The sequence below is a fragment of the Opisthocomus hoazin genome, chromosome 12, assembly GCF_030867145.1.
Source record: "Opisthocomus hoazin isolate bOpiHoa1 chromosome 12, bOpiHoa1.hap1, whole genome shotgun sequence".
NCBI lineage: Eukaryota > Metazoa > Chordata > Aves > Opisthocomiformes > Opisthocomidae > Opisthocomus > Opisthocomus hoazin.
In genome coordinates, this window is record NC_134425.1 from 29,038,647 (window position 1) to 29,059,340 (window position 20,694).

Below are 20,694 nucleotides of genomic sequence, written 5' to 3' on the forward strand. Positions count from 1 at the left end.
GTGGAAAAGGCAGTCTAAGACTCGCACAGCAGGGCTAAGTGTTTGGGAGAGCTGCCTGGCTGGGGCAGAGACTGTGAGCTTCTCCGAGCTCCCCAGCACAACCTCTGTGACTCTTGGACGCAGGTTTCAGACAGCTGCTCCTCACCCCAAGCAGGTCTTGTCCAAGCACAGAAATGCCTTGAATGCTCTCAAAAAGCCACGTGTGTATTTGCCTTCCTCTGAAAATCATTTTGCCTTGGTTGTAGAGTACCTTTGATTGTAGAGTACCCGTGCCCATAGATAACAGCCCTGACATAAAGGGGAATACACAAACTGCCCGTTCCTATGTTATCTCCAAGCTTCAAGATCAAAAACTGCTGTCCAACCTGAGCTGCTGTCTGATATCAAGTAAGACTCAGGAATCAGTAATAAAAAATGTGATTCATCCTGTGTCTACAAATTGTAACGCAAAATGGGATGTGTGCCAGAAAAAGTGATCTTTGCACTGCAATCAAGCTACCGAGTTGTGATGATGGTTGATAATCATAATAATTATGGCATGGAACATCACTGGGCGGTAAGAATCATGCACTAATAAAAAAACTGGTTGACGATATAATTTTTTCACGTGCCCCATTTCATTGCTGGAAAGAGTTTGATCCGGAAACAAAGGAAGAAGATCCATGCAGGTACAAGCTGGCCAAGACAGCTATTGCTAGACCTATGAAGAATGCCTTTGCTTCTATGCTGGAGTACTCTTAGTTCAGAGTTTGAACAGCTCCTCTTTAGCGTTTCATATTTCAATCACCAGCAGAAAAGGAAACTGAAGGAAAACAGAGACAAGACGAATAAGGAAGAAGAAACTTGCTGCTGGAACGAATAACAGTGGGGAGAGGTCCTAGGCCAAACCTTAAAACTGGGGAGGGATGTGGCATACCCAAAGTGATACAAACCTTACTGAGCTTTGGTCTGTCGTAGGGCAAGTGCCTGTCCATCGTGCACATCACAATCCTGTCCGAGAAACCCTCCTGGCGCAAGGTCTCTGCACAGACCAGTCCAGCTGCTCCTAAGGGAGAAGGAAGACTGGTGGGCGCCGTGTGTATGGGGCGTTTGAAGGTCTGAACCCTTTGCTCCTAAACCCCACCGGGGCTGTCTCCAAAATCACCATCTCCACTAGCCCTGCCCTTGCTTCACGGCCCTTCCCAAGTCAAACAGCTTGCACGGGAAGCCAGTCAGGGTGGATGCACCAGACAGGTGGAGGGACCTTCTGTCTGTGGAGCGTGACATTAATCCTTTGCAGGACTTGTCTGTCCCTAAAATCACACAAATCTACAAAAAGCACACCCCAGGAGTGCTTCCAATGCCAACACACCTCTCACAAGCTCAGGGGCATCGGTGGCTGCTCAGACCCTTGCAGTCGAGGAAGGGTCTTGCAGCTCCCCCTCTGCGCACTCAGCTCCCAGTGAATTTGCAGCTGAACACGGCGGGCAGGGAGTCCTCCCTTCTTAATGGCTGAAGCACTGGTTGCTTGCTTCACTGTAGAGGATTTTGCACACAATTCTTCTGAGGTTTTTTCGTGTGCTTGTTTTTAAACACACAAAGAAAGGCTAAATCAAACAAAAAGCTGCCTTCGGGCATGCTGTCTCCCTGCATCCAGGCAGTCTGATGGGCATGTCCCATCTTCCCTGGAAAAACTGGTGAGACTTGAGAGCTCAAGTGAGAAGCCCTGAGTCTCTCCTCAAGCCAGGCAGCCTCATACAATGATGAGTGTTGTAACGGCCACAGCTGCTGTAATACTAATGAAAGAAGATGGACCTGGACAGCATTATGGTTTGGTCCATCAACAAAGTGCTCCTGTTAAAGGAGGCAGGGGACAGCGGCAAAGAGACAGGCGGGTGGACATCCCGTGCAGGCTGCTTGGAGCATGCTGAGCCAGGACGGATGCTGCACTGATGCCAGGATGACCCTCACATGAGCAACACGCCGTGGTTGCATGCCCTCAGCTGTGCTGGGCACGACTGTATCTTGCTCCTTGATGTAGGGCTGGATGGTTAGTCTCTTCCCAACACTTCTTCCTCACAATCCCAGCTTTGAAATCTCGTTTCCTATCCACCAGAACAGACCTTGGTCTTTAATAGACCTGTAAATGTAGCAGGTCAAGCCTAAGAAAGTTCCTTCAGCAATGGCTAACATTGCCTATGGAGTGACCTTGCTGAGGATTTTGATGACTGTCAGCCCTGCCGCACACCAGGACAACACAGCTGACCTCGGGGAGCAGCAGTGTCACACCTTGGCTTTCGGTCAACAAACAGCAGGGGCACAAGGAAGGGAAAAATGTTAGCCAGTAGCAAGGGAAAAGTCAGCTAGGCTGGTTTTGCCCTCTGATCAGGCTGCGAGCTGCAACTTAGATGGCAGGAGCAGATCGCAGTGTGTTCCCAGTTTCCACTGCCTGGATCTGGTGACCTGGGGGCTGTAATCAAACAAGAACAACTCATGTGCCAGGAGCAGCCCCAGGTCCAACACTGGATAGCTTGTGTCCTCTTCCCACCCTCCATTTCACCACGACATGGTCCAGCCTAGCATCCTACCCATTCCAGAAACAGGCAAACTCGGTAGATGGGATTCACTCCATCAGGCCTTCTACAAAAATTGCACTACACAAACGAAGCTGGAATAAGAGATAAGAAAAGATAGCTTGGCAGTTTTGCTGTTTCATGCAGGAATTTGATATTTTCTGGGAAGATGGAACAATTCATTTTCAGCGAAGCACCTTGAGGTGAGAGCTTTAGAGCTGCAGGCAGCTGCAATGGGATGAGACAGAGATGTGCAGGCTCCAAGAGGAAAAGTTGTATCCACATCACAGGAACACCTGAGAGGACTTTACACTTATCAGCTGTGGAAATCAAGGGTTACTGATGTGTCTGGGGAGGGTGTAGAAGGAAGAGGGTTCAGGGGACCCACTACAAAGGACTGTGGCGGGTAACTACAAAGCTCCACAGACCAGAGGCACAGAGCACCTTTGGACCATTAGTGTGTAGAGGACAAAAAGGCTGAGGAAGACCCTCTGGTCTGACCCTTTGCACATGGGGGACGCAGGAGGGGTGACAGACACCCTGCTCTCCGCACACCCACCTGGGAGAGGACACACACGGTGGTCCCAGCACATGCCACCCAATACCTGCACCGATGATCAGCACGTTGGTACTGCTCAGGTTATAGTTGCTCAAGGAGATGCACTTCGCCATCATCTTTGTCCTCCTCTGTGTCTGAAGAGCCTATGTCACCAATAACAAGAAGAAAGGTCATTATCTTTTCTCAGTTTTAACCTGGGTAGCCAGGCAGGGATGGGGACAGCTACACTTGTCATAAAACAGCTTGGATAGAAAGGGACCAACCGCACCCTTGTAACCAATGAGGAGTCTAAACCCTTGCTCATCCAAATTCCTTTCCACCATCTGGTGCGCTACCCACTTACAAGGTACAAAAGAAAAATACATCCATCGTCTTCTACAAATTCATCCAGGTACACTGAGCTGGGGAAAAAAAAAAAAAAAAAATCGAAAAAGCAGGCCAGGTGTCTCACTGTGCAATTCTGCAACCAACAGGTGAGACTGAAATACAGAAGTCCTATCACAAACTTTATCCAGCACCTGAGCAGAGCTTGTATACCTCTGATATCCAAACAAGCTGATGGACTTGTCCAACCTTCCAGAGCACACCCGAGGACCTATGCCACTGTAGCCCTGCTGCACAGAACCCCTGTCGCCAGCCATCAGAGGCAAAAATCGATTTCTGGTAGAGGGAACAGGCTCAGTACACCTCATCACATCCCACCTAAATAAGCTCGAGTAGAAGTGCTGCCATTCAGGTGAAGTCTCTGGATCTAACCCAAGTGCTGTAAGGGTCATCTAGTTCTGAGCCGCTGGATTCACATGAGTGTACATGCAAATGTGCATCAGAAGCAGGCTTTTCATGGAAAGCAAGATGGCAGTGCCCTCAATGGGCTTCATTCTGCATCCTGTCTGGGGTAATGAGAGCTCTCCCTGCCCACGCAGCAGGTTCCTCTCCAGCATAAGCAGCTGATGTCTGGGCTCAAGATGGAGCATAGATGACCTCTGTCATCACCAAGCCACACAGAGTCCCAGCAGATGAGGCCAAAAGGCTGGTGTAAGAGGCCTGTCTTCATGGGCCAGCTAAATTAAAAGTCGTTATGAGCTTAAGGAAACATAGGACAAGTTCAGGACAAACACCTAGCAAGACCTCCTGAATCCATGGACACCCCAGCTGAGGTGTCTGGCAGCTACAGGGAGGCTGGAGGAGCACAGGCAGGACGGGATGGGGACACAACACCACTGCCCTGCTCCGCTCATGCCTCTGGACGAGCTTCGGGCTGTTGCTTCAGACAAGACCAAGCTAGGTGGACCTTTGGTTTACCCACACTGGATGCTCACGCATCCTTCTGTTCAGGCACTGCTTCCCCTTCCAGACAGCCCAAAGAAAAGCATTTGCCCCTGACCTCCACACACACAGAGCAAAAATCAAAAGCGTAGGTCTTGATTTTGGGATCCCAGTGGCCCCTCACCTGCTTGCTTGCTCGGATGTACACCTTCTCCTTCTCGATCTTCACCTGAGGGTGACAGAACAGCAGCAGTAAGTGCCTCCGGTGTGAAGAGGGAGATCACCCTCTCTGTGCCACAGCTAACGAACAGAGCAGTGATCTCACCAGGCCTCCTGTGAGAGCGGCTCAGGCCACGGCAGGGCTCGCCCCAGCTGGACGCTGTGCGATGCTTCCTGTCTCGCATCAGCTACGCACTGATGGTCAGTGTAAAACGTGATTTATATGTCAGGCTGTGGGCTGGTTTGTCAGTCCCAACCCACTCCTGCTCAAGAGACCTCCCAGCGCCTGCACCTCTACCCCCAGGTTCCCAGGAGGTGACTGATGCCCTTAGGTGGATGCAGCGGGAGCTGCAGGGAGGAAGGAGACCTGGGTGAGGTGCTGCTCTCCGCTGGCCACCCCAGCAGGTGCTTGGAAAATGTTTGCTCCACACCTTCAAAGAGCATGCTTACCCATCCTGTGGATGGCACCAAGCTGAGTGGTCGACATGCTGAAGGGACGGGATGCCATTCAGAGGGACCTCGAGGAGCTGGAGAAGTGGGCCCCTATGAACCTCAAAAAGTTCTACAAGGCCAAGTGCAAGGTCCTGCACCTGGGTCGGAGCAACCCCCAGTATCAATACAGGCTGTGAAGCGATGGGGAGCAGCCCTGCCAAGAAAGACTTGGGAGTACTGGTGGATGAAAAGCTGGCCATGACCCGGCAGTGTGTGCTGGCAGCCTGGCAGGCCAACCGTGCCCTGGGCTGCATGGCCAGCAGCATGGGCACAGGGCGAGAGGGGATTCTGCCCCGCTCTGCTGAGACCCCCCGGGAGCCCTGCGTCCAGCTCTGGAGCCCTCAGCACAGGACAGAGCTGGAGCTGTGGGAGCAGGGCCAGAGGAGGTCCCAGCCATGATGCGAGGGCTGGAACCCCTCTGCTGGGAGGAGAGGCTGGGAGAGCTGGGGCTGGGCAGCCTGGGGAGGAGAGGGCTGCGGGGAGACCTTACTGCAGCCTCTCAGCGCTTAAAGGCGGCTTATAAGAAAGATGGGGAGAGACTTTTTATCAGGGCCTGCAGCAATAGGACAAGGGGTGATGGTTTTAAACTGAAAGAGATTTAGATTGGACATAAGGAATAAATGTTTTACTGTGAGGCTGGTGAGGCCCTGGCCCAGGCTGCCCAGAGAAGCTGTGGCTGCCCCCTCCCTGGCAGCGTTCAAGGCCAGGTTGGATGGAGCTCTGAGCAACCTGGGCTGGTGAAAGATGTCCCTGCCCACAGCAAGGGGATTGGACTGGTGATCGGCAAAGGTCTCTTCCAACCCAAACCATGCTGTAATTTTGTGGTTTCCCCTGCTGCTGCAAGAATGAAGGTCTCACCTGGAACCTGGGTAAGCTGTCCAAGCCAGGAAAATCCTCTATGTCACCTGTGCCGATGTTAAAGCAAGCTCCGTGCCACGGACAGCGGACTCGTCCTTTGGACAAAACCCCTGCAGGAAACATGGCAAAGCAGAGTTGGGCCCTGCCTGCAGCCCACTGAGATCAAGCTGCTGTGACCTGGCCCAGGCAGGGATGGCAGAAGCCAGGTCTCCCTCCTGCCGTCCTGGTGATGGTTGACTCCTCAGCTTCTTCACAACGTGAATGCCTCTGCTGAGCAAGGCTGACCTCCTGAAGGCTGAAGATTGCTGCCCAGGGCCTTCTGCAGTGGCAGGAGTTGTTGCTGCTCCATGCAGAGCAGCTCCAAAGTTCAGACTCTGTGAGCATGTCCCTGTGACACTCCTTCTCTATCCAGAGGTGTCAGCTCTCCTACAGGACACATGGCAGCTGTTGTGGACATGGATGGTCAACAGCATCTTGGCTCCTTGATGTGCAGTTCTCTTAACTCGCATGTGAGACTGCTCCAGCCGTTTGGGATAGAAGGTGAACACAGTTATCAACTGGGATGCTGTATGAGGGATCCCAACTAAAATGCCCTCGTTGACAATGCCCTTCCAGCGCCTCTGAGTCTACCTCCAAAGCTGTCTGCTCTGCCTGGAATACAATCCTGCTCTCCAGCAGGGCCTGGGGCTGCAGTTTGCAGGGTCTCACAGTCACCTCCACAAGCCCCAGCAGCACCCGGAGCAAGCAGTGCCTCAAGCAGAGCATCACTTATTTAGAGCAAGCATGTTTCAGAACAGATCCTGCCACAGCAAGGAGTCTGCGTATCGCTAGGAAAGCACGGGACATGCCCAAAGCCATGAGTTCACTCCTCACAAGCATTTGCTCAGAGGACTTTGGCTTCCCCTGCCTGAAAGAGCTGGCTCACAACAGCAAGGCAGAGCAAATGGCTGCAGTTTGGCCTTGCCGGACTGGTCCTGAGCTTGTGCCTTCGCTTGCCGAGGCACAGCAGTGCCACATCGTGTCACGCACCACGCACGGGGACGCAGGGGCAGCCCCCGCCCCTACTTCTGCATCAAATCCTGTGTTCCCCAGCAAGATCCCTGTGTGAGCAGCCAGCCTCACGGATGCACCTGCAGGTCAGGAAGGCAGGCGGGCTCTCGCCTCCGCTGGCCACCGGAGCAGAATGGGGGTCTTCAGCCCGGCTCAGTGGGCTGCCAGCCCCAGGCGAGGGGCTGAGAGCGTGGCTGCCTGCTCCCAGCACTGCTGCTGGGCCAGCGATGCCCTGAGAGCACTCAGCATGATGCTCCACTGTCTTCCTCAGGATCCCACCTGCAGCAAAGGGCCCTACATCCCCAGTTTGGGTGACGTACTTCTCCAGCACACAGCCGGGCCAGCACTGCCTGCTGCCATTACTCAGACTCTGGGTAAGGACCTGTCTGAAGCCCAGGCTGAGAAAATTCCAAGATCTATATTTCTAAGTGCCAAGATGGGAAACCACTGTACCTCATTCCACTTCAGTGAAAAACATCATCAACACTTCTTTTTGCTACTGAAAGGATCCCATCAGCCTGAAGAGCTTCCTCCTTCCCCCACAAACAGGATTTTGATTTACAGGAAGCTGTGGTTTTGTGGGGTTTTTTAAGACTCAGTGGCCTGAAAAATCAGAAGGTGATTTTTTTTTTTTTTTTTCCCTTTAAGACATTTTTTAAACTCCTCGGCGGCTGGGAATGGTTTACCAGAACAATATGAAAAGCCCCATAAAACTGGGCTTTGTGTGGAGACAGTGAGCTGCAGCTGTTTCACACCATCCAAAAAAGGTTCAGCTCCAGCTGAAGAATGAAGCAGAAGCAGAATTTAATGATGCCCATGTTGTTTTGTTCTTCAAAGTCACCCAAAGAAGCCCCAGTCCCGTGACCAGCAGTGGCAATCTGGGGTCACCAGCAAACCACACCTGTGGTGAAGCGCTCCCAGGAGCTTTCTGCACCGCCAGCTTTCTGACCATGCTTTACGCCAGCGAGAAGAAGCCAAGATGATCCTGAGTGTGCATCAGCACCGCCCCATGCCCGGAAGCACAGCCGGATGAACATCAGGCTGTCTTTTGCCAACACTTTGATGCCCTTGGTTAGTCTCCCAGGATGTGATGCAGACTGACCTTTGACCAGCGGAGCCCCGTAGTGAGGACACTTGTGTCCCACGGCATGGAACTCGCCGCTCTCCTTGACGAGCAGAGCCTTCCCGCAGCCTAGGTCCACTTCCCGCATCCTGGGGAGGAGGAACATGGAAAACACATGGCAGAGCACCTGCCTGGCAGCGGATGCCACCCCCTTGCCCTGCACCCCAGCCTTGGTCCCAGCAGGCTCCCCCCCTCCTTCAACTTCCTCACCACCTGCTCCAGGTGACTTACAGGTGTGGGTCACCCTGTCACCGAGCCAGCTTTGGAGATGGCTCTACTGCTCCCAGCCTGGGGCACATCTAAGCTGGGCCATGGAGTGGCAGGTTCTTCACCCATCACCGCGCGAAGAGATAGCCCAAAGCACCACCACAGCTGCTCGGGAAGCAGATGACGGTCTCCACCCATGCCCATGGGGTCAGAATAAAGATGTTCAGCATGTAGTCGGAGCAATAAACCAAACTGGTTATACTACAACATCACCTCTGTCCCTGGCCCCAGCGGCTCAGCAGGTTTCTTCCAAGCTTGTGTTCGCTCACTCAAAGCAAACATAGCATTTCTGAGACCTGAAAACCAGGAGAGGTGATTTTGACCCTTTGCGTACTCCAGCCTTGGGGTCTGCCTCCCTGCGCCTCAGGGGGTCGTGCTCTGGTCCTGGCCACATCCCAAGGTCGACAACATGGGTCACCTTTTCCTGATAACACCCTCTCAGGACAGCAGACACCTACGTGTGACCACTTTGCTGTCTGTCTCAGCTGTTTGTGCAGAGCAAAGCTCGTGTAGCAACCTGCCCGCCTGCTCTGGGCTGCTGGCTCCAGCTCTGCATCTCGCAGGGGCTTTGCCTCCCTGGTGCTGCTGGCATTCAGCCCTGTGCTTGCATAGGAGCCAACTCAACCCTCGAGCCACTCCCCGGTGAGATTCAGGTGCTCTTTGAAAGACCACAGCTGCTTGCATGGTACCCTGGACTAAAGTGTGATTAGCAAAGCAGGAATCTTTTACACACAAAGCTTTGCAATTTTTAGGCTCTCTGGGTCACACCTCCCCAGCTGCAGTCACCTGGTCCTTGACCAGCCAAGCCAGGCTGAGGCTCCAGCCACGCCTGTCCTGGCCAAAAGCATCTCACCGCCCATCCTGCACCTTGTCTGCAAAGACAGAAAGAGCTACTGAGCATTCCCATCTGCTGAATGACTGACTAATGATGCCACCAGTGCTGGAAAGCAGCATTTCAGAAAATCCTTTCTAACTCCCTTGGCTGGACTCCAAGCTGATCCGCAGCCCTTTGGCTCCGCAGGGCTGTGCTAAGCAACAGACACCTCCGCACCAGCCGCAGTGTGGGTGCAGTGTCCCCAGACAGCCGGTGCCTTTGCCCGCAGCAGCCGGCTGCCCAGATCTCCCTGGAACGGCACCAGTGCCCAGTGCACCGGGCTGGCTGTGCCCCGCTGCTCTGCTCGCTGTGGGCTGGCAAGCGTTTCCAAGCTGTGCAGACCGTATACAGAACGGGGCTGCATTTAGGCTGTTGCATTACACTGGGCAGTTGTACTGTCCACCGAAATATGAGTCTTTCAACCACTCCCGATTTCCAGCAGGCTGCTTCTCTCTGCAGAGTCTGGAGATTGGGATGCAGCAGGCTCCAGCGCTGACCCCCAGTCCTCCACGTGCCCAGATCTTTGTCAGTGGGATTTCTGCGGCTTTCCAGCCATAGGGGCAGTGCAGGCTGCCCAAGCATCGTCGAGTGAGATCGACATTGCTCTGCACTGAGCAGATGTTTCTCTCACTATGTCTCCACCAGATCTTCGTCCCAACATGTCCTGTCCTCACCTCCTTTTCTCACCACTCAGGTGCTCCCTTTCCAACCAACAGCCCTGATACACTCTTTGCAATCCACGGCCCCATGTGAGGCACAGAACCTCTTCCCAGTGCAATTATCAGCAGCTGCTTCCCTACAGTAGAGCCTTCCAGCTAACCACGGAGGAAAGTGGAGAGATGAGGAGTGAGCCCTCATTTTGCAGGGAGCTGGGCACAGAGTGCAGAGCTGCTGTTCCCTGGAAACTTCCCCTCTTCCAGCCAGAAAGCCTGTCCCCATGCAACCTGATGTTTATCTGGAAATCCTGGTTGTTCCCATGAAGTGGTCTATCTCTACAGCAAGCCTGGCACATTGCATTTGGTGCACCAAACGCACCACTGTGCCCACAGCAACTCCCATGTGCTCAAGAAAGCAACTGGCCATGTGTGACCCCTGAATGTTGTTCATGCGTGGTAGGTCCCAGGGTCCTGCTCTCTGCCTCACAGCCAGGCAGATGAGACCAGGGCTCAGTCTACCAGCACCTCTGTGACACCTTCAAACCCACCCTGGACAAGTCTTCATGCAGGTGCCTGCTCCACCTGCATCAACTGTCCCACTGGAGTAACGGCAAATGCTCAGTTTCCTTGCCACCTTGGGTGAAAACCGCAGCAGAGCTCATCATGCCTGCCCCTGGGAGCCGTTTTGTCACAGTAAATTGGCAGCCCCACTCCTGAAAGATGCAGTTCTGCTTCCTCCCCGTGTAGGACACTTGGCACTTGGAGGTCCTTCCATCAGCACAAGGGGAATAGAGCGGTACAAGTCCTACTGCATTCCTCAGCTGTGCAGTACTTCAGATAAAACCTGTGGTTAAATGACAACCATAACTCCATGGGAAGATAAGATAAGATAGGATAAGTGAAAGAGTTTACAACTTACCCAAGGAACTGTGTGATCCCACAGAGTCAAAAACAAGACCTGGTGTCTTCAAGGCAGCACACAGCCACCCGCAAGGCTCCCAGCCCCACCCTCACCCCAGAGCGAGCGAGAGGATGATTTACATTGCACTGCTCCCCACTGAGCTATTTACTTGGTTGGGAATTTGTCCTGTTGTGCCACTCCACTCCCCACTTGGGAAGCACCAGCTAAAACTCAGCTCTGGCCTGCAAAGGACCTTTGCTCAGGAGCTGAGGGAGTACTGGGGGCTGTTTTCTGTCTGCAGCTCATTGACCTCCCCCAGCTGGCCTGCTGGGAGGCTGGTTGGGTACAGCAGCGCCAGAGTTTATCCTCCAGGATCCTTCACTGGTTCTGCTGAGAGCATCTTGGTACCAGAAAGATAGAAAGGGTGGGCAGTGATGTCACTTTTCAAGATGAAAGAAAAAAAAATTCTTTTACTAAGTTAAATTATCATCTCCAGAAACTCTAAAGAACATGATAGGAGATTCAGTTTGGGCTATAAGGTCTCTCAAGTGTTACCTACAAAAATTTCAGGCACTTACTGTCCATTCTCCAGGTCCTTCACGTGGCACACGGATGCTTCCACCACATCCTTTGGGTTGTGGTAGGGATTGCTGCCAATGGGATGCTCCTCGAGATGGTAATGCCGGGCAGTCCCATTGACTTTGTAGATCAGGGGGCTGGCTTTGCCGTTGGGCGACATCTCCTCCTTGCTTCTCTCCTTCTCAGGTATCACAACTTCAATTTTTACTTCAACTACAGGAACAAACAGAAATTGTCACTAAAATTAAGCTGGAGGTTTTGCTGCCATTCCGCCTCTCCCTCCTTCCCTGGACTTCAAAAACGGCTGACAGACATCAGAACAGAAGTTTTTTGTTGGCTTTCTTGGGAATAGTAAACATTTTATATCAAACTCTGCTTGATTACCTGAGCCCATTATTCCACTTCTTTCCTTCTCCATCGGGCACCTTTGCGTGCATAAAGTACATATTCTTGCAAGCAGGCATTAGTCATCAGCACAAAACAGCCCCTCAGTCACAGTTCCTGTCCTGTTTAGTGGAAAACAGCTTCAGGCAGCTAAATGTGAGGCATGCCAAGGCCTCTAGGGCTCAGACAGATTTTAAAAAACCCCTTCTTTGTTTGTAGATAACATTAACTGAAAGAGAAAGCCACACTGCATGGTCTATAAAGCTGCTTCGTTAGATGGAGACCAATTAATAAGGAACTAGAAATATCTAAAATTATTTCTGCATGAGATTTTCAGGGTAGAGTAAATCTTCAGCATTAAGTGAGAAAAGCAAGGATTGTCCATTTTACTTCCATGTTCACCATCGAACAGGTTTGACAACAAAAGCATCGCTGGCCTGGGGACCCAAGAACACACGGGAGCTACCTGTGCCAGCGCAGTACATCACCCCTGACCATCAGAGGGGACACCACAGCCAGCAGGTCCCCTCGGCCCCACTGCAACCCTGGGTGCTGGCACCGGGCAGTGATGGACCAAGGCAGCCCCCAGCACGGTGCTGTGATGGACCAAGGCAGCCCCTGGCACCGGGCAGCCAGGGCGCTGGCCCTCCATCCCCCCAGCCCTCCCAAGGCCTCAACCAGGGTGTGCTGCCGGTCCCCCCTGCGTGGGAGCACAGGGGCTCTCCTTGGCCCCCCGGGTGAAGACGCGTGGATGCTCATCCGAGCCCTGCAATGGGCAGAGCTCACCCAGCCTCGCCAAGCACCCAGTCAGCCGTGCACCCACCCACCACCCCGTGCTGTGGGAAGCAGGCTGGACACAGCAGCGTCAGAGGAAGCCGGTGATGAGCTCTCACATCATAGAGTGAGAAACATCACTTTAGCTCCTAGGGACTTCATAAAACTAAAGCCATTAATATTTATAATAAACCCCAGGGGAGTTCAACAGCAAGCTGGGGGTTAAGTGCCAGAGACCGAAGCAGTGTCTCAAGCAAATGGGAGACTGCTGGGCTTTCCCCAGCTTACAAATGCCATGAACAGGAAAAGCCGTGCAGCAGATAAAAATTAAACCTCATGACCTAAACAGGTTAATGAAAGGCAAAAAGAGGGAAACTACATGTCCCAGAAGAGCAGGACGAGCCCTGCAGCAAGAGAAGGGCGTGGGGTCTTCCCAGCTTCATCTGTCGCCCCACGCCATTTATTGCAAGTCCATCGAGAGGATGATGGAAGGTCAGGGGGGAGGTTGTTCCTTTAGGAAGGCAGAAAAGCCGGTGGCCGTGGCCATCCAGGCACTGGAGGCAGGCAGCTGTTTCAGGAGTCCCGAGAGCTTCTGCTTTTTATGACAGCTCAGCAGGGCAGGGGATGGGGCAGGTTTTCGCCAAAGCACCAAATCCTCACACTCACCAGGGGCAGGATTCACTGGGGGCTCTGTCAGACAGATCCAGTAAAGCAATTTTCTGCGTACGCATGCTGAACCAACAGAAAATGTGAACTTCTGTTGTGTTATTGCAGCTGCCAGCTGCAGGAGTTACTGCAAACTAACAGACCCAGCACCATACATCAAAAAAAAAAAAATGTTGCTATGAGCAACTCTGCTCTTGGACCTCTCCAGAAGCAGCCCAGCTCCCTGCAGATACCCAGCAAAGAGGCACTTTCCATAAGCACTGCTGTCCTATGGCACTTGGAAAAGCAGACACGGATTTTCCAGGACAGAGTCAGGAAATATAACAAACACCCATTTATGCCAGTCCCTGTGAAATACTTCCAGTCAAAGCGACATGAGGATCACTTTACACGACTACGCAGTCGATCAGGCATTTATCTGGAGTGAACGCAGCTGCAGATCCCTGCGGCCAGACCCCAGAGCTGGGCAGCACGCTGCTGCTGCTAGCGCAGGACGAGACCAGGCTGGCACCGGCGAAGCTGGTGGCTCCGAGCCCTAACAGTGACATTGTTGACACCAGTGAATTCACCCTACAGGGAGCAACCCCCATCTCTCACTTGGACCGATGCCCCAGAGCTTTGTTTTCAAAACTACATTTGGGCCAGGTGAGAACCTGGAGTGCTGGCTAATCCACAGGCATATGAACCTGCAGGGATGAGGACGGAAACTTAGCTAAGAGCTCTTCACTCCTTTCTGGGTCAGAAAAACACACGCAAAAACCAGCAGGTCTCTGGTACTGGTATGTGACAGCGTTCCCAGTCATCCCTACTCAGCTCTCACCAACACTCCCGGACTAATGTCCAGAAGAAAAGAAAAATAGGTATAAACTCATTCTCCCTCCTGTTTTGGGCCCCACACTTCACCGCTTGCCTCCCACTTGCCTCTCCCCAACCCTTTGTCCACCCTTCTCCTCCTCTTCCTCCCCCCCAGCCCTGTGTGGGGTGCCTCTCTGGGTAGAGATCTGCATTCCCGAGGGATGATCCCTCCAGGAATCTGGGGCTCAGCAGCACCTGAGCTGATCCAGCAAACTGCTTCAATTGCCATCAGAGAAAATGACATTTAAATGAAATACTTATAAACCCAAGTTTAATTCTGAAATCCAGCCGGCAGTGTGGCTAGGTCCAGGGCACTCCATTCCTTTGACAGTCATTTTCTGTAACTGCTAGGAGAGGTTCCTGACATTAAAGCAAACTGTTTGGAAAGTTTCAGGCACGTGCCCTACAAATCCGTGCAGTGGCAAACTCCTCGGGGACCAGCCAAAGCCACCCCTGTCACACAGCAGCACTGCCCCGGCCCCGCTGGTGGGAACACGGGTGACAGCGGTAGTTTCCAGGGCAGAGAAACTGCTGATCTCCAAGCATGTATATGTACGTGTCCGGAGATACAGATACAGGTATAGATATATCGATATTGATACAGATATAGATTTGCCTGCTCCCCTGTGCCACCAGCATCGCTGATATACATCTACATATGTGCATGTACTTGGGTTTGTGTGTTCATGTACAGTTTTAATATATATGTGGTTCTTATCTATATACACACGCACACATATGAAGGACCGGGAGGCCAGGGCTGGAAGTATCATATAAGAATAGACAAAAAAGCAGGTGAAACAGTTGAGCATTAGCAAGTGCTGACACCACACATCCATACAGACCTCAGCATTGCCAGCTCTTAGTATTCAAAAATGCTGAGTCAGCTCCCCAGAATCATGGAATTGCTTACAATACGGACTCTTATCAAGACTATAAGTTTTGACCTTTTTTTTTTTTTTCCTCCCAGGTTTTCAGCCTTTTGGTCAGAGCACTGACAAGACCCCTATGAACACACCCAGGAATTGCATCCCAATCCCATTTATCAGGGGGGGTTTTTCACACTGTGGCCACAATGTTCTAGTGCTTTGCCTCATGTCATTAACACCTAGCAGTCAGTCATCAGTACCTCATCACATCTCCCACAAATTTATTCCTTCTCCATCACTATTCACAGCCTTGGGGGACAAGTCAAAGCCTCTGCCTGCTTTTAGGTAGGTACCTGAAACACAAGGCTGGAAATGTTGGCATTGACCCCTGGGCAGGGTGCTGGCAGGTGGAGGATGGCTGGGCTTCAGTGCAAAGCCATGGTCATTATTTTTAAAAATTAGGGCAATTAAATGACCCAAGACTTCTTTACTCCAGAATTAGGTTCTCAGTATGGCTCAGTGCCCTTCTAGAGGCCAAATTTAAACTATGGGTATCAGGTCATTTAAAGTATCATAGTTAAAATGGTAGAAACAAGGAAAATACTAAGTTAATATGGCAGTGCAGGGGAAAAGAGAACTGGCATGAGGCAAGTGTTGGCCTGAATCTGGAGGAGTCTGGGTAAGATGAAGACGCCTGGCCATACGGGACAGAGGAGTTGGGCTGGCAGAGGAGCAGAGCTGTCTGCCTGTCTTCCACAGTCACAAAACCCCGAGATGCCTTAGGGCTTGCTGCTTAGGGGCTGCAGACACAGGGCAAATGAGCCCTGGGGGCAGGGAACAGCCTTGTGCTGGCTGTACGGTGCCGACAGCTCCGAGAGCAGAGGAAACCAGAGAAGCACCAGGGGTAAGTGATGATGGAGGGACCAGCAGGGTACAGCGGGCACAGCCAGAAAGCCTGGTCTACCCCAGCAGGGTTTATTTTCCCGCAGCCAGCACACAGTAAATCCACCGCCACAGGACATGTTTGGGGTCTCGCTCTGCCCTGCCAGTGCTGCGCTCTCCAGGCATCCCCTGGCTCACCCATGCGGCCTCTTAACAGCTAACCTCGATGGCAACTACTTTAGGTGGTCTCAAAGAGACTCCAAACGATTTCTATTACAAATGAGAGAGCTAATGATAAAAGAATCACGTCAGCTGTGCCAAGTTCTACCCCCTTCTCTGGATGCCCTGTTCAGCAAATGCCACGTTCCCAAAAACCAGGAGGTAGGACTTGCCAGCCAAGCCTGGAGGCACCCTCAGAACCAAGCTCAGAAGGACTTGCAGCCCACAGCACCCACTCGAGCAGTACACAGCATCCTTGCACAGGGGACATGTTCCCTGCTCAAAGCCAGATGCATCCCTTGTGTGAGAGCAAAGCTCACCCACACACACGCCGTGCGGTGCTGCAGCTGCTGCCCTGTCCCACCATCAGGCACTGAACCCAGCAGAAAATGCAAAGAAAAATAACCATAACTTTATAGGTCTTGCAAGCCGCTCTCCTGCACCTGGTGCAGAGACGGTGCCGCTGTAGCTCACACCGAGCAGTGGCTGGCACGCTATGGTTCCCTTCACCCGTCATCCTGACCCGGCTGCCTCTCCCAGAGTGGGTGCTGACATCCCACGCAGACTGCCAGCTGGCAGCTCATTGCATATGCATCACGCACCCGGAGAAAAAATGGAGAAAAAAAACCATGCAGAGATCGAGAACTGGGCCTTCAGAAGAGGATCCAGTGTCACAGGATTGCAGCACTAGAGATAACAGAAGATTACATCACCGCTTGCACATAAGCTCTTAATTAAATGCTTAAATATCAGGAGGGGATAGGGTGCTGCAGCAGCAGCCACGCTTCGGGGCTGGCCTACGGTACAGCCAGCACAGTTATTTACTACTGTGGGACTCCACTCCTCTCTTGTACCGATGGTCTGCACAGCAAAAGGTCTTCCTGGCACACACCAACGTGTGTGCAACGCCAAGGTTATCTCAAGAAATGCTGAGGGTGCTCAGGAGGTGCCGAGGGTCTCTCTCAGATATAAGAAGATGGAGCAGATAAGTACCTCGTATACATCTTTCAGAAGAATCTAAATAAATTCTGTTGACTTCAGGCTGCATCTGAAATATTCCCTTCATGTCAAAACAGCACTGATGTAGAAAACAGCTCTGTCCTGTCCCTGCACGATTTGCTTCTCGTTCGTACAGGGGATAGGTGGATTTTTAGAAATGGTGAAGTCCACTGCTCAGCTCTGATGATGCACAGTTCCCGCAAGCAATGGGAAAGACAAATATCATTAAAAGGCCGTGAAACTTCTTTGCCAGAACAAGCAGTATCTGCAAATGCATCTATTCACCTCACTGCGTTTGCAGGTTTTATAACCTCCGAGATGAAGCACCACAGTCAGCGGTGCGCTAACCAGGAGCTGGGGAAAGGCTTATCAAGAGCCTTTGAAGACTGCTAATCAAAACCAGAGCTGCAGAGAGACCGTTACGTTACAGGACGGCATTTTCAGTCATTTGGCCCTGCTATGCAAATACAGCTCTACACGAAAATCTGCAGTTCAGGAAATTTGCCTGCAGAGTGCTTTTATTCCTGCACCGGTCCAAGATGAGCCACAATTTCGCTGACGGTATACAAAATAAAGTGGAACTGCCAGCAGAGTTTGTCACAAGTTTAGTCAACAAAGGCATTCATTCCTGGACGCGTTTTCACTCCTTAAACATTTCAAGAAAGGATATAAACAGTGTGGGTTTTCACGAAAGAAACCTCACAGTTCACAGTGTCCAATGCCACATTACCTTGGCACTGCAATGACCTGTAAAATCATCACAGTACAGGCCAAGGGCAGAAAACCACCTTTATTTTCTCCTTGTGCCTTGCGAAGCAAAGGCAGAGGACCTCACTCACTGGATGCTCTGTGGGTCGCAGACACGACTTGTATTGCCCCTCTGACCTTTTGAGTCCTTCAACCCGAAATCCCCACTGCCTGAGGCAATGAAGACAAATTTCCAATGAAAGGTCCCCAAAAGGCATTCTTCCACCCACAAAGGCCACGTGTGTAGATGCTGACTGGTATGATAGCTCAAGTAGCGCTACTACTTGATTCCCCTTGCCCCTGGGCATGAGCAGGTAACAAGGACAGGGTCATCCTTCAGCTCCCTCTTAGGTGGCCAAAACAAGCTGCAGGGTGGGAGCTCTCCTCGAAGCAGCTTGGGCAACGCTGACTGCACCAGCCCCCCGTGCACCAGCATCAGTTCCTGGGGACCAGCAGCGGGGCCACGTGGGTGCTTCTAGGTACGCCAAGCCCGGGTGACGACGCAGTGCCTGCTCATGCCCACGCTGCTGGCAGGGGCTCAGGACAAGGCTTAATGTTGACACTTCCACACCAGACCTCCCTTGACCAGCCAGTCTGCCCACACAGCTTGCATCACAGCCCCTTCCTCTCCTGTATACACCCACCTTTGCCAAACCATAGCGAGCAGGGAGCCCACCCAGCCCAGCCGCAGCAGAGGTGTGCAGAGAAGGGGAACATCCATGATGTCCAGGTGCCTACAGCTGCTTTCCCTGCTGGAGGCAGCATGCATGGACAAGCTTCACCAAGAAAAAAAAATCCAGTGAGTGGAGCAGCCCCAGGACCTGGCCTGGGTGGTGGGACTGAGAAAACATCAAGAAATCAAGCAGTAGGTGGTCCTGCTCCTTCCCTGGTCATTACCTTCCAGCAGAGACAAAATTAAGGGCTGGCCAGGGAGGGGCAAAGCCGCAGCAGCAAGGAAAGTGCTGGAGTCACACACGTCCGTGACACGGACACAGCTGTCCCGCAGACCTACCGTGGGGCACGAGGGGGGCAGTTCTGGCCCCAGGGACAGTAGGAAGGCAGAAGCTGGGAGGGTGGTGGGGTACAAGGAGATGGGACGGGGAAGAGCTGGCAGCGGGTGTTTGGATGGGTTTGCAGGGTGTGAGCTGAGCTCTCTGCCCACCCGCCCACTGCTCCCTGGCACCGCTGCAGCCCCGGTACAGCTCCCTGCCTGGGAGCCAGAGTGCCGAGGAATTTGGGGGGATTAATGTGCCGGTAATCCTCTCTGTGGGAGCCAAGAATTAACATTCCCCCGGCTAGCGTCCACGGCCGCTGACCTACTTCTCCCCATGGGACGGGGCACGGCGACGGAGGACGGTCACCTGGTTTGGGCTTGGAGAAGCATCCTCCCATGGCGTCGGCCAGGACTGGCAGCGGGGACGGGCACAGCGGGCAAGTCAGCGAGGGCACGGGCACATCCTCATATGACAAACGGCCTGCTCACGCCGTCCCGGGCTCCAGGCGTCGTTCGCGACCTGCGTGGGATAGAAAAGCTCCGTGAGAAGCGGTCCTGGTAGGAGCGCGGGTGCTGCAGGGAGGGAAGGAGAGTGGGCGAGCAGCGCTGCTGCCCGCACCGACAGCTGCGGGCAGGAGCGGGGCAGCACAAGCGCAACGGGTGCACGGAGCACGGGGGCGAGTCGCACCGAGCCCCACGCACCCTCGGCGACCCAAGTGGCAAGGGGAAAACGTGACCACAGGGTCACCATGCTGGGAGCTGCAGATAAATGCGGTTATGAAGTTTATAAATGCAATCATCCTTACAAAGTTTAAAATTACAAAAACCCTCATACCATTTATGTTCAGACTTTAATAACTTTCCAAAGCCCTCCCTTTGGGAATTAAATCTCTGAGCACGTAGGTCGCAGACCAAGTACAATGATTAAACCATAAATACATTTCAGTCAGGTTTTTTTTCTGTTATTGGTAGGTGATGGAAAAAAGAAATCTACTTTACTGACTGGTCCTGCAAGTTTCCCCTTTCCAGTAATACTCATTTCTGCAGAAATCCCATTTGCTTTGGAACAATTATTTATTCAAGAAATGGTTTTCAGTATCAGGCTATTTCACACAAATCCCAAATTTTTTATACTATTAAGACAAGACTTTTTTATGTTTAAGTAGGACAGGCAAACAGTCCAGTTCACGTTATGTTTATCTCATTAGCTTTGGCTGATAGTGCTCTCAGATTTGGTACAGACTAAGGATTAGGATAAAACTTTTTGGTTATATGCCTTGACTGAAAACAGCCAAGATTCATGCAACACAACTGGCATTAAAATAGAACATTTAATTAATTTATCCATTCATACCTGTACTTCAACTGATTTATTGTGGTTCTCACAAAGCCTTCCAATCTGGGCAGGAAGTTAAAACTATTTCCAAAGGATATTTTAACACAGGCAAAGTAGATTTTTTTGCAGCTTAGAAAGTGTCTCAAGACCATTCCGATGAGAAGAAAATACACAAGTGCCAGCAGACAGATGTGAAGCACTGCAATTTCTCCCCTTTATTTAAGCACCAACTCAAAATATCCGGATGTATCCCAGATGTTTTCAGCTACATCCCTCCAAAACATGCACACTCCTTCCCATGTGCCTGCAAATTCCCCTACTGCCATGCATGGCATGACCTCCACCAAGTCCCAGGGGCGTTGCAGGAGCGCCATCAAAGCCCAAAGCTTGTTCAATAAGTAATCCATGCTATAGAGGAACGAGAGTCCAGTGCCTTGCCACCTGGTGCAAAGCGGACACATGCCATTATCAAATCAGAGGGGTACCAGTTTGGGACCGACCATTAACAGGACAAAAGCCACACAAGCTTACCTGCAGACTACGAAGAGCGATCAGATGCATTTGGAGCTGCTG

At 52.1% G+C, this 20,694-nt stretch overlaps 1 protein-coding gene across 2 annotated transcripts in view; it reads right to left on the bottom strand.

Moving 5' to 3' along the window:
- The window catches only part of AIFM3 (AIF family member 3), a 44,253-nt gene that overhangs the window by 15,288 nt on the left and 8,271 nt on the right, over positions 1-20,694 (bottom strand). For both annotated transcript variants that reach the window (XM_075433840.1, XM_075433839.1), the window contains exons 2-8: positions 19,153-19,305; positions 11,396-11,609; positions 8,099-8,208; positions 5,947-6,056; positions 4,562-4,606; positions 3,158-3,254; positions 933-1,045 (exon numbers count right to left, since the gene is read on the bottom strand). In XM_075433840.1, the coding sequence (XP_075289955.1) occupies positions 933-1,045; positions 3,158-3,254; positions 4,562-4,606; positions 5,947-6,056; positions 8,099-8,208; positions 11,396-11,609; positions 19,153-19,183 (720 nt within the window). In that variant the 5' untranslated portion in view covers positions 19,184-19,305. The remainder of the gene's footprint in view (positions 1-932; positions 1,046-3,157; positions 3,255-4,561; positions 4,607-5,946; positions 6,057-8,098; positions 8,209-11,395; positions 11,610-19,152; positions 19,306-20,694) is intronic.